The sequence below is a fragment of the Tenrec ecaudatus genome, chromosome 6 (genome assembly GCF_050624435.1).
Source record: "Tenrec ecaudatus isolate mTenEca1 chromosome 6, mTenEca1.hap1, whole genome shotgun sequence".
NCBI lineage: Eukaryota > Metazoa > Chordata > Mammalia > Afrosoricida > Tenrecidae > Tenrec > Tenrec ecaudatus.
This window is the reverse complement of record NC_134535.1, coordinates 115,897,394-115,921,998: the sequence shown is the minus strand read 5'-3', so window position 1 is coordinate 115,921,998 and position 24,605 is coordinate 115,897,394. Positions and strand designations below refer to the sequence as shown.

The window sequence follows — 24,605 nt, the reverse complement described above, 5'->3', positions numbered from 1 at the left end:
AAGGGCATGTGGTCAGGAGACATCCTAGTCATAAGCCTAACAGGCATCAGGAAAATAAGTGGTTTTAACTATTTGAAATTTGTTCTGAAAAACTTTGATCAATGTCAGCATCAATATCTCTTTGAAAATATTAATATTTGAATGGCAGTGGAGGTGGACTGATTTAACTATTTAAATTAAATTTCAAATGTTTTAAAGGAGTAGTTGCCATATTGTTTTAAGCCTTTTTATTAAACTGTTGAGCAGCGGTTCTCAGTCTGTGGGTCGCAATCCCTCTGGTGATTGAACAACCCTTTTAGAGGGGTCACCTACGACCATCAGAAAACATGCTTCCGATGGTCTTAGGAATGGAGACAAACTCCTGTTTCAACCTTTGCACTGAGGTTGACCTTTTATGCATATTGTCACAAAATGTATCAATATAGTTTACTGTTGTTATATTAAGACTGTTACCTTCAAGCCTTTAAGACCCCAGGTGCTATATCTTTGATATATCTTTTGAGAAGCACCAAAGCCCACATGGAAGCACACCAACCTGTCTGACCATGAGGTGTAGAAGGGACCACTTATCAGATATCAAAGAACTAAAAATCATATGAGTGGGTGCCTACCTTCCTGATACGATCACTGAAGACAAACATGTGCATAAGCAAATGTGGTGAAGAAAGCTGATGGTGCCCGGCTATCAAAAGATATAGTGTCTGGGGTCTTAAAGGCTTGAAGATAAACAAGTGACCATCTAGTTCAGAAGCAACAAAGCCCACATGGAAGAAGCACACCAGCCTGTGTGACCACAAGCTGTTGAAGGGATCAGGTTTCAAGCATCAAAGAACAAAAAATCATATAATTGTAAACATGTGTGAGTGCAGAGTGGAAACTGAAAGCCCATCAGTAGCCAACTGGACACCCCCTTACTTAAGGGTTGTGGGGAGGAGATGAGCCAGTCAGGGTGCAGGGTAGCAACAATAAAATGTATAACTTTCCTCTAGTTCTTACCTGCTTCCTCCCCGCCATTATCATGATCCCAATTCTACCTTACAAATCTGGCTAGACCAGAGGATGTACATTGGTACAGATAGGAACTGGAAACACAGGGAATCCAGGACAGATGATTCCTTCAGGACCAGTGGTGAGAATGGCGATACTGGGAACGTAGAGGGAGGGTGGGTTGGAAAGGGGGAACCGATTACAAGGATCTACATGTGACTTCCTCCTGGGGGACGGACAACAGAAAAGTGGGTGAAGGGAGATGTCGGACAGGGCAAGATATGACAAAATAATAATTTATAAATTATCAAGGGTTCATGAAGGAGGGGGAGTGGGGAGGGAGGGGGAAAGAGATAGAAAACCATCAGCTGTTCAGAGAAAGCCAGGATTTACTACTCAGTCATAAGGATTTATAATTTTTCAAGGGGTCACACACGAGGGTCGGAGGGTGGGGGAGGAAGGGGAAAATGAGGAGCTCATACCAAGGGTTCAAGTAGAAAGAAAATGTTTTGAAAAGGATGAGGGCCACATACATACAAATGTGCTTGATACAATGGATGTATGGATTGTTACATGAGCTGTAAGAGCCCCAATAAAATGATTTATATTTTTTAAAAAGTCAAATCTTGGAAACTCCCCAAGGCAGTTCTACCCTGTCTTATAGGGTCTCTGTGAGTCAGCATGCACTTGATGGCAGTGAGTGAGTGATTCTGCAAAGGCTCAAATGTAATGGATATTTTCTCCAAAAAGTTTGGAGACTGCCGTTTTATGGTCCATGAAATCCTCAAATGTGAACTCTAACCTGAAATTGTCATATGTGAAGTTCCAGGCTGCTCCAAATCCATTGTTTGTTCCTGTCCAGAGACAGGCCTCGCTCACACCCACATACACACAGCAGCAACCAAGAGTGAAGCCAGTCATTAATGTATAGTCACTTCAAAAGGAATGAGGTGGCCCCCTGGTGAGTAGGGACCACCTAAGTCTGGGGCTCTGGGAAGGAAGTGGTTACCCCTTCACGATTTGAAGAAGGTGTTGTCTAGGGGGACCCTTCTGGTTTTTACAGTGCACTATCAAATGGGAGGGGTTGCATGCTACAGACCATCAAGTAACTAGTTAGTTCGTCCTTGGGTCTCATGCATCGCTTCTTTCAGTTTTATCTGGGCTGCTGCTCTGGGTCAGCATGGCTCGCAATTTTATTGGATACAGTCCTGTGTCAGAATTTTACTGGGCCCTGGCTTCAATGTGAAGGTGTTTATCAAGCCAGTCGTCAGAGGACTTTGTTCACTGTCGTAGCAGAAGGCCAGAAGTCTCTGCTCTGGCCTGTCTTCACATAACTGTCCTGCCTGAAACAATACAAAGCAGTTTCATTACAGAAGGCATGGCTGGGAAATTTACTCCCTGCCGCCCCTCCCAAAGTTTTATTTGCATATAATTTACACAACGTACAATTCCATAGCTCAGTCCCATCAAGAAGAGTTGTACAATCATCACTACAATCGGTTTTGGAACAATTCCTTCATTCTTGTCACTAACTCGTTATTAGCTTCCCACTTCCTTACCCCCAGGGACCATTAATCCAGTTATTTTTCCCCAAAAAACAATGTGTGGGGAACTAATACAGGTATATACTTTTAAATTAGGTTTACTTCTTGGTAACCTCTAGAGAAGCTTTCCATAGAGTTTCGAAAAAGAAATCTTGAAAAGTTAAGGCGGTATTTACAGGTTTTGCCCATCACTGGGAACGCTCCCAGTTTATCTGGATGACCCGATGCTGACCAGTCCAGCCGACAGGATCAGTCCGTGCCTCTTCCCGAGCGGCGGCCCCAAGTCTAAAATCAACGCGGGGCGTTTCCAGACCCCAGGGACTGGCTGGGAGAGAGAGGTCTCACCAGGGAGGCTTCATGGTAAGGCCCGGCCCAGCGCTGGTGACACCTGCGCCCCGAACAGCGCTTCCAAGCGCCGGGCGGACAACCCCCCCCCCCCCCGCGGTCCCCCAAAGGGCCAGTGTCCCACGTGACCGGCGTCTACTCGCTTCGCGACGGGGCATTCCCCGACTTCTGGCGCCGTCACTAGGTCTCTGCGGCCCGGCGAGCCCGCCTTCCAGCCAAGCCGTCACTTCCGGCGGATGCTCGGCGTCAGCGGCACCGTCACTTCCTGCCGCTACCCGTGTGGCCGGTGCGGCTTGTGGCCGGGCGCGGACTCCGGTCGTCCCCCTCCCCTCTTCTCCTCCCTCCCTCCCTGTCCCTCGGTCGGCGGCCGTCGCTCGCCGGTGCTGTGCTCCCGGACCCCTCCCCAGCCCCGCTGGCCTCGGCACTACCCGTGTGGCCCCCTCTTTCCCGCTTCCCGGCCCTGTCCCGTGCCTGGGCGGGGGCCTCGCCGAGTCTGAGGCGCCGCCGCCAGGAAAGACCGGGACCCTCGGCGCCCCGGCCGGATCGCCCACGCCGCCGCCGCCGCCATGGCTCTGAGACAGACGCCGCTCACCTGCTCGGGCCACACGCGGCCCGTGGTGGATTTGGCCTTTAGTGGCATCACGCCTTACGGCTATTTCTTAATCAGCGCTTGCAAAGGTGAGTAAGGCCTCATTCGGGCTCTCGACGGCCGGGCCCGGGCAGTCCTCGCCCCCCCCCCTCCCGTGCCCAACGGATCGGGGACCCCGGCCTTTGAGCTTTACAGGAAGCTGGTGGGAAAAGGGGTTCTTGGAATGGAGCTACCCCGTTCTGACGCCCCTGATGCGGCGAACTATTACTCCCAATCAGGCCTCTCGTGTTCTTATTTATTTATTTTTTTTGCTATTTCGGGAAAGCTACCGTGCATTTAACCTACGCTGGCAGCAAGTGTTGGGAATTTGGGGGAGAGGAGCCGCTAGGCCAGGCCGTTTACCAGCCCTATCGGTCGAGTGATTGGTAATTCTTAGAGGCTTTCGCGCCTATTATCTCATTGGACCTTCCTGTGTGGTACCAACTAGTCCCATTTTGGAAACGGGAAACAGATTTAGTTTTAATAACTTTGTCCCACAAATTAGGCATTAACATCCAGGAGGTTTTGTCCCCGATAAGTACACTTCCCACCGTATTGGAAGGGAGACTGACTGACTGGCTCTGCCCTTTCAGTTAATTTATTTCTGGACATTTCCTTAGTGACCCCAGTGAGCGGGGGATACACAACAAACACCGTTTTCCGCTTTGTTATTTATGTTTTGATTGTGCTAAATAATGTGACATTATAAAATCATATGTCTCGGAACCTGTCTTCTAGATGGTAAACCTATGCTTCGCCAGGGAGATACTGGAGACTGGATTGGAACATTTCTGGGTCATAAGGGAGCCGTTTGGGGTGCAACACTGAACAAGGATGCCACCAAAGCCGCTACTGCAGCGGCCGATTTCACAGCGTAAGTGTACAGTGGGGCCAGCCTAGCCAACTTGAGGACTTCTCTGGGCCAAACGATCTAAGATGCTGTTCTGAAATAAGTTAAAAACCTCAACTCCAGTTGTTCAGCCAATTCTGGCCCAGTACCTGTTGTATGGAAAGGTGTTGGGCAAGACCCAGGTTCCATCTTGGAATCTGCCTTGCTGCACACGAGTGACTGTCAGCGTTTTTCATGGTGGAAGTGTCTAGTTTTGCGTGTCTGGATTGGGCGCTCAGGAGTCCGCATTATGCATGTTGATTTAGAAGTACTGCTCTACGTGTGCTCCACATGGTTCATGACATCTACTCAGGTTACCACGGTTTGTGCTTGGAGCCCCAGTTTTCCTCACATGCTTTTGGACATATTTAAAGACCATTATTCCAAGCTGAAGTTCTCTTCCTTCTTAAGGTTTTCAAGGTTGAAATCTAAATACTTGTTGATTCTACCTGTCCTGTCCCTGACTAGTGTTTCTGTGTCCTTCTGCCTTTACTTCAAAGCCCCTTTCAACTCCCTGCCACTTTCCCTAGCTTACAGCTCATCTTCCATCATGCTGCCAGCTGTCTTCCTGAAAACAAATGTATCACTTTCCCACCTGATAGTATCTTTTGTCTATTGTAGTGACCCAGGATTTGTGTTGTATGTAGAAGAACCTGCTGGGGAGTTTTAAAAACAATTCTACTTGGGTCCCAGGAATTCTGATTTAATTGTTCTGGGGATGAGCCATGTCCCACCTTCCCCCTACTCCTACCCCTTCAACTAGTCTTTTTGCTTTTGTTTGTTCCTTCTTGACAGTCTTCTAGGTGATTCTGATGTGCATATGCAGCCTTGGGCCAAAAGTTTAAATTTCTAGTTTTGAACACTTGAAAATTTGATCTCAGCGTAGGCATCTAAATCTCTTCTGGCACTTCACACCATGCTGTGTGGTCTAGCAATACTGAAGTTCTTATTGTTAGTGTAGTATCTATTTCCTACATTGAAGTCTGGCTGTTTCATGTGTTCCTCATGGAATGATCCTCTTTTCTCTCCTACACATGTATTTTTTATGTAATCTTTGTGTCCCCAATTCCTAATTGTGTTGATAGCTTTGCAGGTATTTAAATATTTGAACGAATGAAGGCTTTTTAAAGGGCTGTTATGCCTTTTTAGAGCTAAGACCACCCAGGAGAGTGAAAACATTCTTTTTTTGCCCTGCTTTTATGGAAATATCACCCTGGGGAGCTCTTTCTATCTCCATCTTTTTTGAGAATATTAAACATGCAAGTTTCATATAAAAAACAGAAGGCAGATTGATTTTTGGTGGTTGGATACATGCCTGTACATCTGTCAAAATGCATAGACCTTTCCAATAGAGTGGATAGTCTGTCTAAATTTTATGAAAATAGAAAAATTCCAAGAAAAACCACGGACATTGTAGTGCTTACATGGCAATAAAATGGAAATGATGAGATTAGTAAGAAAAGTTATAAATCCCAATGTAAACTTCTTTCCTAGGTCTTGAGATGTGTGGATTGCTGTTATGTCATTGTAAATCACCTGAGACTTAGTATTTTGCCTCGTTAATCATAATACTGCTATAGCAACAGATATTGTTTGGTTTTGTGTCGATCCTTGGCTGTCAACAACTTTTGAGCAAAATGTTGCATTAGATGGCAATAGGTTTGCTATTGCTAACTTGTGATGATGAATCCCTCAGTGGAGCATGGGGAGTGAAAATGGGAAATTAGAGTGATTCTCAGGCATAGGCAACTTTAATGTTGGAAGGTGTTACACTCCAGGACTTTTCTTTCAAATGCATTGTCACTTTTGTGTCCCTGGTTTATTTAGTGGAGCACTGGGAGCATAGTGGGTTACACATTGGGCTGCTAACCTCAAGGTCAGCTTTTTGGAAACCATCTTTCTCTTTAAGGGAATGGCTAGGTGAGGCTTTCTACTCCTGTAAAGATTTATAGTCTCTAAAATCCACAGGGGCGTTTTTCCTGCCCTGGAGGGTCACTATGAATCGAAATCGATTCAGTGACCATGAGTAGGTTTTGGGCCTAATCAGTACCATATGCTTATTAAGTACATTGAAGGCATTTTCTAAAGTAGAAGGATAAAAAGGGATGCCTGATTTAAGAGGTCCTGGTTTAGCTTTTCTGGAATGGTCATGTCTGATAGCCACCACTCCACCCCCAACCCCCCTCTTTTTTTTTAGCTTCCAAAATTGCTTTCTTGTTCAGTCTACTGGGAATGCTGTCATTAGGAATCGACTTCATTGATTTTATAATATAATAAAGTACAAATTTGAGATGAACTTTGTATGTAACTCCAGATTCCAGATATTTGGTAAGGGGATTTAAACTTTTTGATTAAAATAATATCCTGTCTGTGATGTTCAGATAGGTAAGGTGATATTTTAAAGTAAATATAATTGTTGTAATTATAGATTTTTTGGCATATAGACATCATTAAAAGAGACCAACTTTGGGGCTCCGTTCTGCTTTTTGCATTTTCTGATCTTTGATAGATCTGTGTAACAGCTGCTTGTGGAGAGAGCGCATGGGTGCAGGAGGGAGATGGGTAGATGTATTTTGCCCTTTCATTGTCAGGTTGGGGCTTGTTATTGTAGAACTTGATCCAACTAGAAAGGTTACCAATTTGCCATGTTTTAGTTATAGTAAGTATTCATCATATTATATAAGTTTTCCATTCTGAAGTTTATCAGAAAATGCACTAAGAAGTTGGTCATCTGGGTAAATGTTATTTCTTCGGAGGAAAATATATTTGGTAAGGCAGGCCTGCACGTCGTTGGTCATTTAGAATGTTACCATAACGTAATTTGGGTAGTTGGGTTCAGTGAAGGACACATTGTTGCTGAAATCCTATCCTCTTTATGTCTTCTAACTCATAACAGTTAATGTTAAAGTTCTCATCATCTCTGTACACAGTCAGCTTCCTCTCAACAGAATTTAGGGAGTGTGTCAAAACCGGGGGTTTTTGTGCTCTGCTTCGGATCCTGGTTTAGTCAGTCAGGGTTGCTGGGTGCTGCTGAATGGATTCCGATTTATAGTGGTTCTAGGACTGCCCCCTAAGTTTCCTAGGATTCTTGGAAGTGGATTACCAGCTCTTTCTCCCATGAAGTCTAGGGGAGGGCCCAGTAATCTATAAATAATAATAAAGTAACTGTCACTTTCTTTGAAAATAGAACTTTTTCAAGTAGAAATCTTACATTCCCCTTCCTAAGATTATTGATCAATTAGAAATGATATTCTGTCCTTTTTGATGAGGAGGTGAGGAGCCCTGGTGGTGTGTTTAAATGAAAGGTACTACTAATCATGTCTCAGGAGAAAGACGTAGCAGTCAGTTTCCATAAAGATGTATGACTTGAAAGTTCAATGGCCTGTTTTTGCTGTGTCCTGTAGGGTTGCAGTGTGCTGGAATTGAGTTGGTGGCTTTGAGTGACCCTTACTGGATCAGATCTTCTGATCTTTTCTCTCGTGAAGCCACTCGGTGGTGTTGAGCCATCGCCCTTTCAGTGTGCAGCACTTTTAACCCCCTGTGTACTCGGCACCAGCTCTCACTGTTGACTGCAAACTAGTCACTCTCTTCTTGAAGAATCTGTTCTTAGGCAGTTTAAATGTGGCTTGGCATCTTCCTTTGACTACCTGTGCTTGCTTCTCTCTGGGCTTCAGCTGCTTTTTCTATATTTCAAAATATTAAAGTCTAAAATATACCCCCTGGTAGTGTAATGGATTGTGTGGTGGGCTGCTAACGAAAGGCAAGACCAGCAGTCAAAATCATCAGTCAGGTGACTAAGAAAGATAAGGTTTTCAGTTTCTGTAAAGATTTATAGCCTTGGAAATCCACAGGGACAGTTCTACCTTGTTCTGTAGAGTTTCTGAATCAGAATTGACTCCATGGCCCTGAGTTTGGGTTGGAGAGATACTGATCCGATTTGGTTGGCCTTGTTAGAATAACAAAGCAAACTAGTCTTGAGTAGGATTATATTCACTATGGTATACCCACTCCACTGGCTAGTCAATTTGTACTCATAGTGACCCTGTAGGTGAGCAGACTTACTCTTCTGTTTTTTGTGCCCTAGTAGTGAATCTCCTCCCAAAACAAGGTTCCAGGAATTGATGGAATACCCATTGAAATGCTTCAGCAAGTTGAGGAAGCACTGGAAGCACCCACTCCTATGCTAAGAAATTTGGAAGATAGCTACCTGGCCAACTGACTGGAAGAGACCCGTATTTGTGTCCATTCTAAAGAAATGCTCACACTGTAGAATGATAGTAAAATTTTGCTGAAGTTCATCCAACAATGCTTGGAGCAGTACATTGACAGGGAACCGCCAGAAGTTCAGGCCGGATTCAGAAGAGGACTTGGAACAAGGGATATTGTTGCTCGTGTCAGGTAAAACTTGGCTGAAAGCAGAGAATACTAGAAAGATGTGTTAACTTGTATTTCTTTGACTCTGCAAAGGCATTTGTCTGGACCATAATAAACTGGATAACCTTGAAAAGAATAGGACTTCGAGAACATTTGGGCCCCTACAGAACTTGCACGTGGATCAAGAGGCAGTTATACAAAAACAAGAGAACACTGCATGGTTTAACATCAGGAAAAGGGCGTGTCACGGTTGTCTCCTCACCCTACTTGTTACATCTAAGCACATAGTCAAAGAAGGTAGATTGTATGAAGAAGCATGGATATCAGGATAGGAAGATTTTTTTTTTTAACAACCTGCGGTATTCAGATGACACAGCCTTGCTTGTTGAAGGAGAATGAGAAGCACTTGCTGATGAAAATCGTGGATTATAGCTTTCATTATAAATTACAACTCCATTTAAGGAAGACTAAGATCCTTGCAACTGGACCAATTGGTAGCATGATAAACATAGAAAAGGTTGAAGTTATAAAGGATTTTGTCTTGGCTTGGACCCACTGTCACTGCTCATGGAAGCAGCAGTGAAGGGATCATTAGTCAAGACAGTGCATTAGGTAAATCAGCTGACAAGACCTCTTTAGAGTATTGCCAAGGTGCATCTGATTCAAGCCATGGTAGTCTCCATTTCATCACATGCTTGTGAAAGTTGGATTTTGAATAAGGGAGACCATTGAAGAAGCGATGCTTATGAATTGTGCTGGCGAAGAATAAAGGAAGTACCATAGAATGGATTGTAAAAAGGACAAACTGCTCTGTGTGGGGAGAAGTAAGGCCAGAGTGTGACATAGAGGTAAGGATGGCAAGATTTCATCCTCGAACCTGTTTGGGACATATTGTCGGAAGAGACCAGTCCCTGGAGAAGGACATCATGTTTGGTACATGGAGGAGCCGTGAAAAGGAGGAAGGCCCTTAATGAGAAGGATTGACAGGCATAGGAAAAATTGTGGGGATGGCACAAGGATCCTTCTGTTCCTGTGGCATCGCTATGGGTGGAAGCCGACTCGCTGGCACTTAACAACAAACAGCAGCAATCGTGAATCTCCAAACTCACTGTCATCCAGCTGTGTACCCCGGAGTAGAAGGCCCCTAAATTCCTCCCTAGGAACAGCCACCAAGCCTCCTAGTAGGGAATCGAGAATGGCACAGAATATCCTTGTTATATAAACACATCATTAGCATTATGTTTAGAGGGAAAACCTTTTTAGAATATCATTTGATCATTTTTACCCATTTTTGGTGTTGCTTTGTTTTCTATGTTTTGCAAAGTTTTCTAATTTTTACTGACTTTCAGTCTGCTTTTGTAAAGTTTTAAAATAAGTGCAGCTTTTTTTATTCAGAGACTCATTTGAGTATTATTGTAAAGTATTATTTAACTATTACTTGCATACCATATTTTGGAGTGGGTTGGATCAGGGAAAACAAATGTAATTAGGAGATTACATCCTCAACGTTAGCATTATATGGTCAAAGGCAGTTCTTTTCTATTAGAAAAAAAGTTTTTTTTCTATAGATTCCTTGTGTTTAACTTTTTTCTTGGCATGTGCATGGAATTTGAGACTAGGAACAAAAATTCAGCTAAAAGATAGCTGAAATGCTTTGCAGCCTTGCAGAACGTTATGCTTGTAGGTTAAAATAAAAGTTCAAGAGGTAGATTGGTTCCTAAATTGTATTTACTGAAATTCTTTTCCAGTGCTATAGAAAATTAGTTAATATCGTTTTTTTTTAACAATTTATTAGGGGCTGATACAATTCTTTTCACAGTTCATACATATACATACATCAATTGTATAAAGCACATCTGTACAGTCTTTGCCCTAATCATTTTTTTCTCTTTTCTTCTTTTACATTTTATTAGGGACTAGTTAATATCTTTTAAGGATTTATTTTTTCCATTAGACTCTTACTCTTTTCACTCAAATATTTAAATTCAAATGTTTTGTTCTTTCTATCAGACTCAAAAGTCTAATAGTGAGGTAGGTATATTGGAGATAAGGAGATCTGCTGTGTACTTATGTAACATTTCTTTAACTTACTTGGTAACTGGTCACCAGAACTATTTATCCTTATAATTTTATTTTTCACTTTTAGCAAAGTGTGGGATGCTGTCTCGGGAGATGAACTGATGACTCTGGCCCATAAACATATTGTCAAGAGTGTGGATTTTACTCAGGTATCAGAAAATGAAATTAATTTTAAGGCATTACATTCCTGTTCTTATAGGGCATGACAAAGGTCTTATGTTTGATTAGCTGTATTCTACCACTGCCGCCACCACCAGTTGTCATTGAATTCGTTTGACTCATGATGACTTCTTGTGTGGTCAGGCCTTCTAGGTAAACTTGAACTGACGACTTTTTGGATAGAATCCAAACAAACATTTCCCATCACCGCTTTATATTTTTATTTCTAGTTAATTATTTGAGATTTTTTTTAAGTATCCTCAAATTTATATATAACAATTTCTTGAAATCTCAACGCTTCCCAGCTACAGTCAGAAAATAAATTTGAAGTCATCAAAGAGATACTACTCAGGAGAGAGAGGGAAAATGATCAGATACAGTATTTGCATTGGGAAGCTTGAAGGAATTGGGTCATTGTGAGACAAGCAACGTCTTGCCAGTATCTTCTTCAAATAAGTGATGTAATATTGCCTCTGTTTCTGGGAGCTTTATTTGAATAAAATGAAGTTGAGGAAATATTAAAGTGGCTAACAGTTTACTTGTGTGTGTTTTTAGGATAGTAATTATTTGTTAACTGGAGGACAAGATAAACTGTTACGCATCTATGACTTGAACAAACCTGAAGCAGGTAAGTGCCATTTATACATCAGTTTGATTTTATTTTCCCTTCCTTTAAATGGCTTTATGATAAAGAGACTAATGAGGGGCGTACCCAAAAAACTCGGCTGGGCATTTTTCCGCTAGGCAAGCATCAAGCAACTTGCCCGGAGTTAGAGTTCACCCAGTGGCGTTGCCTGGGGGAGGTTCTCTCTGATCACAGTGACTTTTTCATAAAAGTCATTTTGCTCAAACTTCTTTTTTTTGATGGCCGATTTAAGAGAACAGTGTGTGGCTGTGGAATTTTGTTTCCTGCTTGGGGGAAATACCATAGAAATTGTGATGTTGAACCAGGTGCTATGGGAAAACTCAAGTATATGAATGATTTTCTCATTTCAAGAAAGGTCAAATGTCAGTTGATGCCATACCTCATTCTGGACATCTGTCAACCTCCCGATGGATGTAAATGTAGACTTAAAGTGCATTTGGAGTTTGTTCCACCATGTCAGACTGTTAAGCAAGCTTCCTACTTAAAAGTTTGAAAACATTGCTTAACAGTATGCAACAAAAAGGCCTGATTCATGGTTTTGCTACCATGACAATGTACCTGCTCACGAAGCCATCTCAGTGCGCCATTTTGTTTCCACAAATGAAGAGGGACACGAAAGGTAGTGGTTTGATGACGTAGAACAGGTGGAGGAACAAACGAGGGAGGTGCTGTCAGCATCCAAACAGATGTGCTTGAAAAAAGTTTCCAAAAGTGGAATTGCAGATATGACAAATGTATTAAGTGTAATGGAGGGTACTTTGAAGGTAATAAGGGGGTTTTAAGATTTTTTAAATAAAAGCTTTAGGGGTGAGGAAATCCTGGGGGAGGTGTTGGAGGGGTATTCCCTCGTAAAAATCCATTTATATAATACTTTACACTTATATCCTGTTTATAAATTAAAATTTTATCCTGATAATGTTTTTCACTCTTGTAATTTTGATTTTGAGAATAAATTTTGGGGGGAAATGCAGAACAGCCATCCGACCATTTAGTTAAAAAGATGATCCTCTCTAGAATCAATGTACACATTTTCTACGTTGGGATTTTTGAACCATGTGAACATATCTTTTTTAAAACGCATTTATTTAAAACATTTTATTGGGGCTCATACAAGTCTTTATCACAATCCATACATACATCAATTGTGTAAAGCACATCCGTACATTCTTTGCCCTCATCATTTTCAAAGCATTTGCTCTCCACTTATGCCCTTTGTATCAGGTCCTCTTTTTTTCCCCAACATATCTTTTCAAAGGAATTTTTAAAATACCCATTAAATACTCTAGAGGCTTTTATTTTAAATTATTTTATTGGGGGCTCGTACAACTCTTTATCAAAATCCATACATACATACATCCATTGTCTCAAGCACATTTGTATATTTTTTGCCATCCTCATTCTCAAAATATTTGCTTTCTACTTGAGTTTTTAGTTATCAGCTCATTTTCCCCTCCCTCCCTGATACCTCCTCCCTCATGAAACTTTATTATTTTGTCATGTCTTACACTGACCGATGTCTCCCTTCACCCACTTTTCTGTTGTCCCTTCCCCAGGGAGGGGGTTATATGTAGATCCTTGTTAATCAGTTTCCCCTTTCCATCCCACCTTCTCTGCACCCTCCCGGGTATCTCCAATCTCACCACTGGTCCTGAGGGGTTCATCTGTCCTGGAATCCCTGTGTTTCCAGCTCCTATCTGTGCCAATGTACATCCTCTGAACTAGCCGGATTTATAAGGTAGAATTGGGATCATGATAGTGTGTGCGTGGTGGGGAATCATTTAAGAACTAGAGGAAAGTTGTATATTTCATCATTGCTACACTGTACCTGGACTGGCTCTTCTCTCCATGACCCTTCTGTAAGGTGATGTCAGTTACTTACAGATGTGTCTTAGGTTCCCACTCTGTACTCCCCCTCATTCACAATGATTTGATATTTTGTTCTTTGATGCCTGATACCTGATCCCATCAACACCTTGTGATCACACAGGTTGGTGTGCTTCTTCCATATGGCTTGGTTGCTTCTGAGCTAGATGGCTACTTGTTTACCTTCAAGCCTTTAAGACCCCAGACACTATCATTTGATAGCTGGGCACCATCAGTTTTCTTCACATTTGCTTATGCACCCATTTGTCTTCAGCGATGTGTTGGGAAGGTGAGCATCATGGAATGAATGCCAGTTTAATAGAACAAAGTATTGCATTGAGGGACTACTTGAGTTCTCTTGCTACCTTAATACTAAACCTATAAATATATTCAGGTAGATCTATTTCCCCATTCTCATATATAAATGTATTTACATATGACCATGACTTTATTTAGACTTTTATATAAATGCCCTTTGCCTCTTAGTTCTTTCCTCTATTTATTTCCTTTGACTTTCTTCTTGTCCCACTATCATGCTTAGCCTTCATTTGGGTTTCAGTAGTTTCTCTCGGTTACATTACCTTTGGTCACACCCTACCAGGCCTTCTACACCCTCCTCACCACTGATTTGGGTCACTTGTTCCCTTTTCCTTGGGTTTGTTAACACCACTTCCTTTCCCCTCATCTCCCCCTCTCCCATGTCCCCCCAGAACCATTGGTCCCGTTGTTTTTAACTGTACTTTCTAACCGGTCAAGTAATTTAGCAGTTTTTATTTACCCTGGTCATCTCTTAACGTCATACTGTGGCTTGTGTTGCTCTTATGCCCTTGATCAAGCCTTACCGGGCCTACTCTAGACACTTGTTAATGATTGTGTGACACTCTATTTACCAATCTCAGATCATGTCCTGTTTTATCGATTTACACCGACTTTAAATATTATAAACTGGATTAGGCGAACTATTTTTCTATTTCCTCAATTATTTTATTAGAATGATTACAAAGTAATTAATAATTACTAAGTGAATTTGTTGGGACTAAGGCAGGTGCACCTAGATCTGGGGGACCAACCTTCACAACAGAATGGGTCCAAGGGGTGGTTGTGTAATTGAGGGATAAATTATAGAGATATGAGACAAAGCATGCAGGAGCTCACCTCTGCCATGGCTTGAGGAACCTTTTGAGGCCGAGAGAGCAAAATTATTCTCGTGAGTTTATATAATCTCAGGCACGCAAACCACAGGAAGCGGTTGTACTACACGCGTACTTGTCAGGAGGGCGACTAGCTAGCGGTATCTGTGCAATAGGAAGGGGGGGCTGTAGAGCCATGCATGTGATGGGAAGGTACATTCACAACAAGGTGCGTGGATTCTAGAATCAAGATGGCAGCCTAACCTTGGGTGGCTCTGAGCTGACTTGACCTTAGGTGTCTTTGAACTCTCTCCAAGGGAATAGTCTATATTCCTTATCAGAAGGGAGTGATCCCTATTTAGGGTGGGACAGACAATAGGGACTGATGGCTTTTGATGGTGGACAACCTTAAGGCAGGTAGCCTTCAAGCAGTTGAGCCTCATGTACATAGTAGCGAATGACTTCTGCATAGGAGAGTGGGCTCCAGCCTCCCAGCTTCCTTACTGTGTGGTGTTTGGCAGCATACATGCTCCTCTCGGTTCTGCTTCTCTCACCTTTTATTACCAATATTACTTACAGATATTACTCAAATCCCCATCAGCAAAGTATAAAAATATTTATAGCTAACCTTTTCTCGATAACACTGGTAACTTTTTCTTTTCTGGCTTATTAGAAAAATGGTAGGTATTCTGTTTCGATTGGTATGACCTTTAAGAAGTTATTTGAGATTAAAATTCTTTTGAATACCATTTCATTATTTTGTGAATTCCTTTTTTATGTCCTTTGCCCATTCATCTGTTGTAATGTTTTAGCTATGGTAAACAGATTTTTAGATTCTGGTATAATCTCATTTCATTTTGTTATTACATGGATATTTTAGAAAAAGTCTCTTTGCAATTGGAATAAATATTTTTATGATAAGCTTTTCCTGTATCTTACTAGGAGTGCCTTGTTTATGTGTAAAGGTACCAAAACCTGATAAACAGAATTTTGTTTTATTTATTAGATATCCGTTGATTCCTTTAAAATTGTCTATAATGGACATTTAACTATTCATAATCATAAATATTTAAGAGTAGCAAGAAAGCGTTATGTTGGACAGTAACTTTGCCCACATTGAATAGTGTCTCATATTTGGTACTTTAATGGGCTTGGGTATGAGACAAGGCTCTGTTTTAGTTTCTACTACTACCCATCATTTCTCGCCTTTTTCTAAAGTTATGCCAAAGGTGAACAGCTAACTAGATTTTTAGGTGGCTTATTCTCTATTAGCACTCAGGATTAGTTTCTCCATGCTTTCTCTTAGTTCGCTTAAATGAGCTTTTTAAGTACTCATTTACCTTTCCCAAACTGCTTTTCCAAAGTGCTTCTCCACTTTCTACTCTAGCATACACTACACGTCAGGCCCTATGCTTCTCACTTTACACGTACATTCTTTGATTTTTCAGAGTTATATATAGTACCTTGTTCTAATTTACAGATGAAGAAATGTAGTCTCAGAGAGGTTAGTTAACAGATATTCAGAATTATAGTAGGGTTGAATGGCATTCCCTTCAGTGTGTGCTATCAATGAGTTTATTTTTTGTTGTGTTTTTTTCTTGTCAAAAAGAGGGGTTTGCAGAGTAAATCAGTTTTGTATTCAACAGTTGTTACATGTTTTCTCTCATGTCACTGATTTGAGTCCCCACAATATAACACCGGTCATTCTACCTCCTCCTTTTGTAACAATGAGGATTGTTTTGAGAATTTTTGAAGGGAATGTCTTTGACAAAGACAAGTTTCCAATTTTTTCAGTTTCTCTCAACATAAAAGCATTCCTAGAAATCACGGTGTTTTTTATTGCTCTCTCTCCCTTGCAGCCCCTGCGTTCATCTCTTTTGCTGTTACTGACACAGTGCCTTGGTTGGGGGCCCAGAGTTAGTGAGTTAGCTCAGGCCATCTGTCCCTGGGTCCCTCACAGTCTTATTACACAAAAAGAGATGAGGCTCATTGGTCCGATAGATACTCGTGGAACCGCAGAGACTATGCCCATAGTCACCCTTCAAGCTTGGAACTGAACTCACCCCTGTGGCTGTCCTTGTAGCCAATTGACAGCTGGGGATGACAGGCAAACAGAAACGCTAGGGGGGTAGTTTTTTGTTTTTTGTTTAGAATAGTCAGCTATTCTAGAAATAAATTTCAGCATTTACTCAGGAATAACACTTTATTGAAAACAGGAAAGGAGGGAGGGGTTTGAGTCCGAAAGATGTGCTGTTACATAATCATTGTCCCAAAACAAATGTGTGTGAATTGTTGAGTAGGAAACTAAGTTGCTCTATAAACATTCACTATAATTAGCATTAAATGTTTGCCTGTTTGTTTTTTAGTTTGGAAGATGTAGCATATTCATTCCCTGCTAAATATAATGTCACAGTTATTCCACATAAGTTTTTGTTCAATATAGGAAAATAAATTATTCTAAATATTTTGAATTATGTTGAGCTTTGACAGTTGCATTCAAATTAAGAATGTATTTTTCTGTACTTTTTACATGTGTAAATTTTTCCAGTATTTTTATTTTAAAATGGTTTTGTTTTTAGAACCCAAGGAAATTAGTGGCCACACTTCTGGTATTAAAAAGGCTCTGTGGTGCAGTGAGGATAAGCAAATTCTTTCAGCTGATGATAAAACTGTTCGGTGAGTAATTTTCCTTTAGTAAGTTAAGCCTTGAAAACATTTTAAAAATGTATTTTATGATAATGTGAAGGAAGGGCGCCCTCTGGTGGCGTAGTGGTTCCAAGTTGGGCCTGCCCCGGTAAGGTCAGCAGATTGACACCCCCAGCTGCCCTCCAGGAGAAAGATGAGGCTTTCTGCTCCTATAAAGAGTTACAGTCTTGGAAACCTACAGAGCCAGTTCCTATCATAAGCTGCCAGGAGTTGGAACCAACTTGATGGCAGTGTGAGTTTATTGTCCCTTAATATAATATTTTAATTGCACATTTAAATAACAGCATAAAAGCATTGCTACAAAGTTGTAGAAACCTTTATTAAGCAAAAATATCAAAATTTGAATCCATTGTTTCTCAACATAGCCTCCATCTAGGTCCATTCATTTCGGAAGGTGATGATGTACCATCTTTCTGACCCTTCCCTGAAAAACTGCCCTCTCAGATTCACAAATTGTCAACATGACAGTCTAGGCATCAAGCAGTTTGAAGAGGGCATGACCGGGCTCTAGAGGGGATAGGGTTTCCCATCAAAATTCTTGTAGGACAGGTGTTGGCTCCCTTGCAGAATGAGCAGATGCATCGTCAGGATGGTAGGAAATTCCTACACATAATTTCCTGATCCTTTTCTCAACACTGGAATTTTCAATTTTCTTTTACAAATTTCCTAATAAGTCCCTGCTAATTCTGTCCTCCGTAAAAGAATCTACCTTCCCAATAAACATTTGCTTAGCTTTCTGAAGCTGATCTCTCTGCCTTGAATTGAAACTACATTGGGAAATCCAAGGTGGGTCCCTGGTTACATTTCATTCCATACAATTATCTCCATTAGCTTTTATCATGAAAGGTGAGCTCTTTAAGCAATCTTAAAGCAATGCTGATCTTTGAGCAATGCTTTTGGCACCCGTGTCCGGCCGGATTGAGTAGAGAAACTAATCCGGGAGCACTTGCATGTGTCTGAAGAGCTTACTCTCAAGAAGTAATTATAAAAGGGCTGGGTCCAGCTTTGCAAGGGGCACCATGCTCTGCCATCCGTGGGAAGCTCCTGCGGCCGCACCAAGGGGCCTCTCCTCATCCCCTGTCCCTTGATCCACTTACGGCTACATGCCTGCCCGCCCTGATGGCACTCAACCCTGCAGAAGAGCAACTCAGACATGCTCAAAAGATGCTTGATCCCCAAAATAATGAGAGCAGGCCTGAGAGACGTGCTGAACAACCAAGATTTTACCAAATGTTGTAAGGATTCTGGGATCTCATGGTGCTAAAATGCCAGAAAGAAATTCTACACTGAAAGCTTGTTTAACTGCCTACTCTACTGATCATGTCTTTTCTGGAGAGCGCAAAATGGAATACCTGAAAGGGAAGAATTCAGAAAAACTGGAATTCTTGCCAAGAAAAGGCTACGGAAGCATGTAGGCAAATACTCAAATGCCATTCAGGAGCTATAATAGTTACAGAAGGCACAGGCAATCTAATTAACACAGTCAAGAGAAGAAAATGGCTTTTGCTTCATCCTAAATTATGAAAATGTTACTTTTATTTGAAGTAAAAAATTTGTATTTTGAAATTAAAAAAGAATTATGTCCAGAAAACATCCCAGCCCAGTCCCACTCAATTGGTCCTTAAGTCGGATACCAGTCCATAAATCCCTCTTTAGACTCATACAGACTCAGTCACATGCAATGATGCTGAATGCAGAATCATCACACGCTGGTGGGCACAGAGTCATGGAGATCAGATGTGGGGGAAACATCACAGGGTTCCTTTTGGCAGCTCTCCAGGTCAGCAAGCAGGAAGGTCAAGGCAGAGGTGAGGTTCCCTGGACTCTCCTTATGAGAAGGCCATGCCAACAGAGAGGCACCATCAGATTGTGATTTGATGACAGGTTGAATACCATCCCTTCACTTTTATAAGTCAAGCTGACATGAGATTATATAACTACCACATCACCTATCAAGCTAACAAGTTTTCCAAAGGCAAAATAGTCGCTTCAAACTGAAATACCAACCTGTGTGAGAGCCCACCTTCAGTAGCAATCTATCTCATCAGTGGTAATTCTATGGTCTTCTACCAGTTTTTTACTTCAGCCATTATTTCATCATCGAAGGGAACAGTTTTTCCTCTGTTAACTCAGCTCTGAGATCTTCCGGAACTTCCTTTGAACGCTTTATATCCAAAAAACAGTTGTTTTGTGTGGGCAGCATTGCCGTAAACTTGCTGCAAAGCTTTCAGTGATTTGACATTTTGTTTGGATAAATCCATAGTGTTTGACCTGAAACTGTAATATCAATACTTTCTGACTTAGGAGTACTTGTGTATTCACAGAGCAAAATTCAAAAGAAACAAAACTGTAAGCCACAGTTCTTAACCTGGATCGCTGGGCAGGCAGAAAGATTTTTTTTTTTTAATAGAAGATTTTGTGAAGCGACACCTCTACATATGAAGGGGCTTCAAAAAGTTCATTGGCAATTAGAGCTAGAAGATAATGGGATTTTCCCTGAACATTTTGAAGCCCTCTTATAAATGATCAGATTCACATCAACAGGGGCAGAACCACTGTGAAGAGCAATGCTGAAAATTCATTATTAAAAGCTTAAAAAGAATAGTTTTGGTTGATTTTAGAGGAAGTCTGATTAGGTATTGCAGTTTAGGTCACCGACAAACGACTAAATTATTTGGCATTGTGTAGCAGCCCCACCCCCTGTCTTCTTGAATTTAATAGTGACTTCGAATACGTGTTGATTTGATTGCAGTGGTGCTTTTCTGTAGTCGATTGATTCGCAGGCGGCATTAGGATTTGAGGTTTTTCCCTTATTGTGTAATCATTGTCTCACACCCCCCCCCCCCGTTTTTCTTCCTGCAGCCTTTGGGATCATGCTACTATGACAGAAATAAAATCTCTAAATTTTAACATGTCTGTTAGCAGTATGGAATATATTCCTGAAGGAGAGCTCTTGGTATTAACTTATGGACGAACTATTGCTTTTCACAGTGCAGTGAGGTATGTCTAAGAATTAATTTTCTTCTCTTTTCTGAGTAATGAAGGGACAGTGGATGGGGGCTGGGGACAATGAAGACAATTCTCATACTTAAGGATTTAAATGTATCTAAATTGTTTTTTAACTTTCATATAGTGATCAATGTATAAATATATGTATATTTTTCATTTTAGTTTGGATCCAATTAAATCTTTTGAAGCTCCTGCAACCATCAATTCTGCATCTCTTCATCCTGAGAAAGAATTTGTTGTTGCAGGTGGTGAAGATTTTAAACTTTATAAGTATGATTATAATAGTGGAGAAGAATTAGGTGAGTTCTCTTTCCGTTCCTTGCCCTTTCTTTTGACTTAAAGGCTGCAGGTGTGAGCCTTCCCAGCATTCCTGTGAAGACAAGTCCAAGGGATCAGTGTAGGTGCCATGTGGGGTTGCCATGACTGCAACATTGAGATAAAAGAGCATCAACATAGTAACCAGCTTTGAGAAACAGTACTGGCCAAGGGTACGGTTTCAGTTGCCAGTACTACTAGAGGGTGTGTTTTCCCACAAGGGTCGGTCTTGATCTGAGATGCTGTATGGGACAGAATGACTAGAGTTGACAGACTCAAGACCCTTGGAGCAAAGAGAATGTGAAGAGCTCCATCTGGTGGCTCTCTATAGTCATACGAATTAATTCCCTAGAATGTAGGCAATGAGATGAATGGAAATTGAGATTTAGAAATTGAGGTTGGTTTGGTGGGGGCGGGGGGTGAGATTTTAGATCTTTCTCTTAGTTTAGGTGGGCCTGATATACTCCTCTGCACCTTACTGAGCTTTAACTGCCTGAGGTGCTGATGTGGAGTGACAGTACGCCATGCTAGAGTAAGGAGGGAGAATGGTACACACGACGCACCACTTTGTGTTGAGAATTTAATTAGGTAAAAGTCTTTGTATTGCACTTATGAAGTGCGCATCTCTACAGTCCCGTGGCTAATATTTTCGCCAGGGCGTTGCTGAGTTGATTCTGATTTGTGGTGACTGCTTGCCTTACAGAGCAGAACTACTTGCTCCAGAGTGTTTCGGGTTATGGCATTCTAGTGGGACTAGTCAGCACTGACTTGACGGCAGTGAGTTCAGTTTGTACTTGCAGCCGCAGCTCCCCGCGCCTTCATTTGGTGGCACCTCTGCATGGGCTTAAGCCACCTTCTGGTTGGTTGCCCAGCGTTTCATTTTATTATCTAATAGCGCTCAGTCTCTCTTTCAGAATCCTACAAAGGGCACTTTGGTCCTATTCACTGTGTGAGATTCAGTCCCGATGGAGAGCTCTACGCCAGTGGCTCGGAAGATGGAACGTTGCGACTGTGGCAGACGGTTGTAGGGAAAACATACGGCCTGTGGAAATGTGTGCTTCCCGGTGAGCGTTTTCATTCACGTTCATCACATTAAGTCGCGTGATTTGGGGTCACATGTCACCATTCTGTATTCATGTGTTTTATATAGATTTAAAATTATTTAGTATGGAATAAAATAGGTGCCCCTAATAATCAATTGGCCACGGTGTTCTTTGGTTTGTTAAATATTTTTGTGTGAGTTACCGTGTGCTCTTAAATTTTCACAGCAGCTCATTAGGTAATAGGAATGAACCTCATTCAGAATTTACTAGAGGCCAATAAAAATAGACTCGTTTTTAATAAAAGATACTCAGCTATTGATCTCAAGCTAGTATGAGCCTAAAAGTAGTTTTTGAAGAGACATTGGTTCCAAATCACAATTATCATAAAGGAGTTGTTCCTGTTGTGTATTTTAATTATTCCTGTAGAGAAGTGTCGGCTTACTTTTAACTGCTAGATGTTGTAAATCAAATGCTCATCATTATTTTCGTTTTTGTAGAAGAAGATAGTGGTGAGTTGGCGAAGCCGAAGATCAGTTTTCCAGAAACAACAGAAGAGGAATTAGGTAAATATTAATGCAGTGACTTGTAATGCCCTGGGGGAATGAGTTGATTTGAAATATTTTTTGTTTTATGTATTGCATTTTCAAAAATGAACGTTTTGAACATAGGAAGTTTTCAGTTAATTTCATTTAGCGCATAAAACCAGCATTTAATTACTTCCTCTGTTAGGCACTGAAGGTGTAGTCTTAGATAAGACCAGTGTGGTCACTGTAGTGTAACACTGAGCTTTCACTGAGAAGGAAGCTAAGGCAAACTAAGGAGCTGTCTCTGCTTGGCATCAGCAAAGGCTTCCTGGAAAAGTGACGTTGCAACGGGGACCTGAAGAAAGAGCAAGGTTAAGTGACTTTATGAGGTCATCTGTTATTAGAGTGCTTTCTCTTCGTGGAAAGTTTACAGCGGGAGAAAAACACATAGTAACTAGAAATGGTGGAGACCACTTATGAGGCACTAGAAGCTCATAACCCTTCAAGGGTGAAGTACACAGGCAAGGCACTACTGGAGGAGTTCGGCTGTTCAAACCCTCGCTGACTGCTAGGCCTGCTGTGCCAGAGCTACGAGAATGAGATTGGACTTTTCAAAGGTTGGCCTTGGCTGTTCCTGGAAGACTGAGGGGGAGTCCAAGAGGGAACATTGCCCAGACGGGGGCTTTGTGAAGAAAGAAAAAAGCCACGGCACACTTTGGAAATGAATTGCAGGGTGTGCAATTGCCTAAGAAAATGTTTAATCACATATTTTAAATAAAATTACAGTAGACTAGGTGGGATTTCATATGCTTTGACTAAAGAAATGACAATGTGAATAGAGAAAGATAGAATTGAGAAACTTAGGGAAGACTTGAGAGGACTTGGTAATTTTAGTAGTTTGTACCAAGGGAATGTAATAAAATTCCATACTTAAGCCATGAAAAACTGATTACAGTTCACCAGTTTGAATTTTCCTTGTTAAGTACCTTCATGGGAGGAAGACATTATTATGTTAGTTGATTCACTATTTAGCATTTCCTACATACCCAGTGCTCTTTCCCAAATCTAGAATTATAAATGAAATAGGCCCTGATCACTTAATGTTTATTTTACATTGGAATAATTAAAGGAGGGGCTAGATCTTTAAAGATGTATGACTTTAATGCAGTGCTAATTGGTTAGCAGAGTCACTGAAAATTGTCCTGAGAATATATGTTACAAATTAAAAGAGACCCCTGGGAAGTTTATAGATAAGTCATAGAAGCATCTAATGGGTAAAATACATAAACTCTTCATTGACCAAATGCATTTGATCTCTCTTACTTCCCTTCATTGCAGTATACTTTAACAAACTTGTATTCCTTCACCTGCACATAAGCATAGAGTTGCTTTTTTTCCTTTCTAGGTTGATTAATGTGATTTTTGTATGTATTTTAATTACAGAAGAAATTACTTCAGAAAATTCAGATTCCATCTACAGTTCAACTCCTGAAGTTAAAGCCTGATCATCAGGCATATGCCACAGACAGTATGCAACCTCCGGACTGAGAAAAGCAAGCAGAGAGACGTATCCATTTGGCAGGGCTGCTCTCTGCTGAAGGCAAACAAGGGCAGTAAATACAGGGGGATCTGAATTAGCTCCAGCACGGGAACCAACCTCGGTTACCTGTAAGTGTAACTCAAGATTATCAGAAGGCAGGTGGAGTTAAGACAGCCTACTGTCCTTCAGAATGAATATGTGCAAGCCAACATCCAATTCCTCATGTTATAATTAGAATTCTTGTAGTTGTTTATGTTATTATGGAGAAAAAATATAATGGCCTATTTTTCTGACTTCCCTTAAAGCAGAAAGACTTTTTGCTTCAGTTGTAAACAAGAGGGAATACATTATAAAGTAATTGGTTTGCTTTCTTTTCATTGTACACTGCTTCTGAACATCATCTAATTGTTTTTAGTTGTCTAAATAAAATGCCTCAAACAAAACAATGTGTTTTTTTTTTCCTTGAGAAAAACCCACTGTTTCGAGGTTTAGAAATGGAAATAGCCGTAAAGCGTGTCCTACGTCATGACTGAAAGACAGCTTGCTCCAGAATCTGCAGTGAACATGGTTACCCAGGCTGAAATTCTACTACTCCTGCTGAGTCCTGGGAGTTTCCATGTTGCTCGCTGGGACTTGGTTGACCTTCCTTCCCCAGACTGACTAGAAATGCTTGACCTGCTAATAGTTATTTTGGTGCACATGCTAATTATAAGAAAAAAGATAGAATGGTTTAGAATTAATAGAGAAATCCCACCTCACCATCAAAAACAATTTAAAATTGAGTGACCATCAGTACACACACTCAGAATAGTCATTGTTTTATT

At 41.2% G+C, this 24,605-nt stretch overlaps 1 protein-coding gene and 1 pseudogene across 1 annotated transcript; both read left to right on the top strand.

Moving 5' to 3' along the window:
- The first annotated feature begins 3,135 nt into the window (after positions 1–3,135).
- STRAP (serine/threonine kinase receptor associated protein) lies at positions 3,136–24,218 on the top strand. Its single transcript, XM_075552025.1, has 10 exons — positions 3,136–3,554; positions 4,243–4,378; positions 10,914–10,995; positions 11,561–11,633; positions 17,224–17,320; positions 20,213–20,350; positions 20,522–20,658; positions 21,589–21,738; positions 22,215–22,280; positions 23,685–24,218. Exons 1-10 carry the CDS (start codon positions 3,443–3,445, stop codon positions 23,744–23,746), a joined length of 1,053 nt encoding a protein of 350 aa, XP_075408140.1. The 5' UTR covers positions 3,136–3,442; the 3' UTR covers positions 23,747–24,218.
- Positions 17,330–20,205, top strand: LOC142450275 (COX assembly mitochondrial protein homolog pseudogene; annotated as a pseudogene).
- Positions 24,219–24,605: the final 387 nt, after the last annotated feature.

Coding starts and splice junctions, on each gene's coding strand:
- STRAP (XM_075552025.1), top strand. CDS start 3,443: ATGGCTCTGAGACAGACGCCGCTCACCTGCTCGGGCCACACGCGGCCC. Junction 11,634..17,223: donor CTTGAACAAACCTGAAGCAG/GTAAGTGCCATT, acceptor TTTTGTTTTTAG/AACCCAAGGAAATTAGTGGC. Junction 20,659..21,588: donor TAATAGTGGAGAAGAATTAG/GTGAGTTCTCTT, acceptor TCTCTCTTTCAG/AATCCTACAAAGGGCACTTT.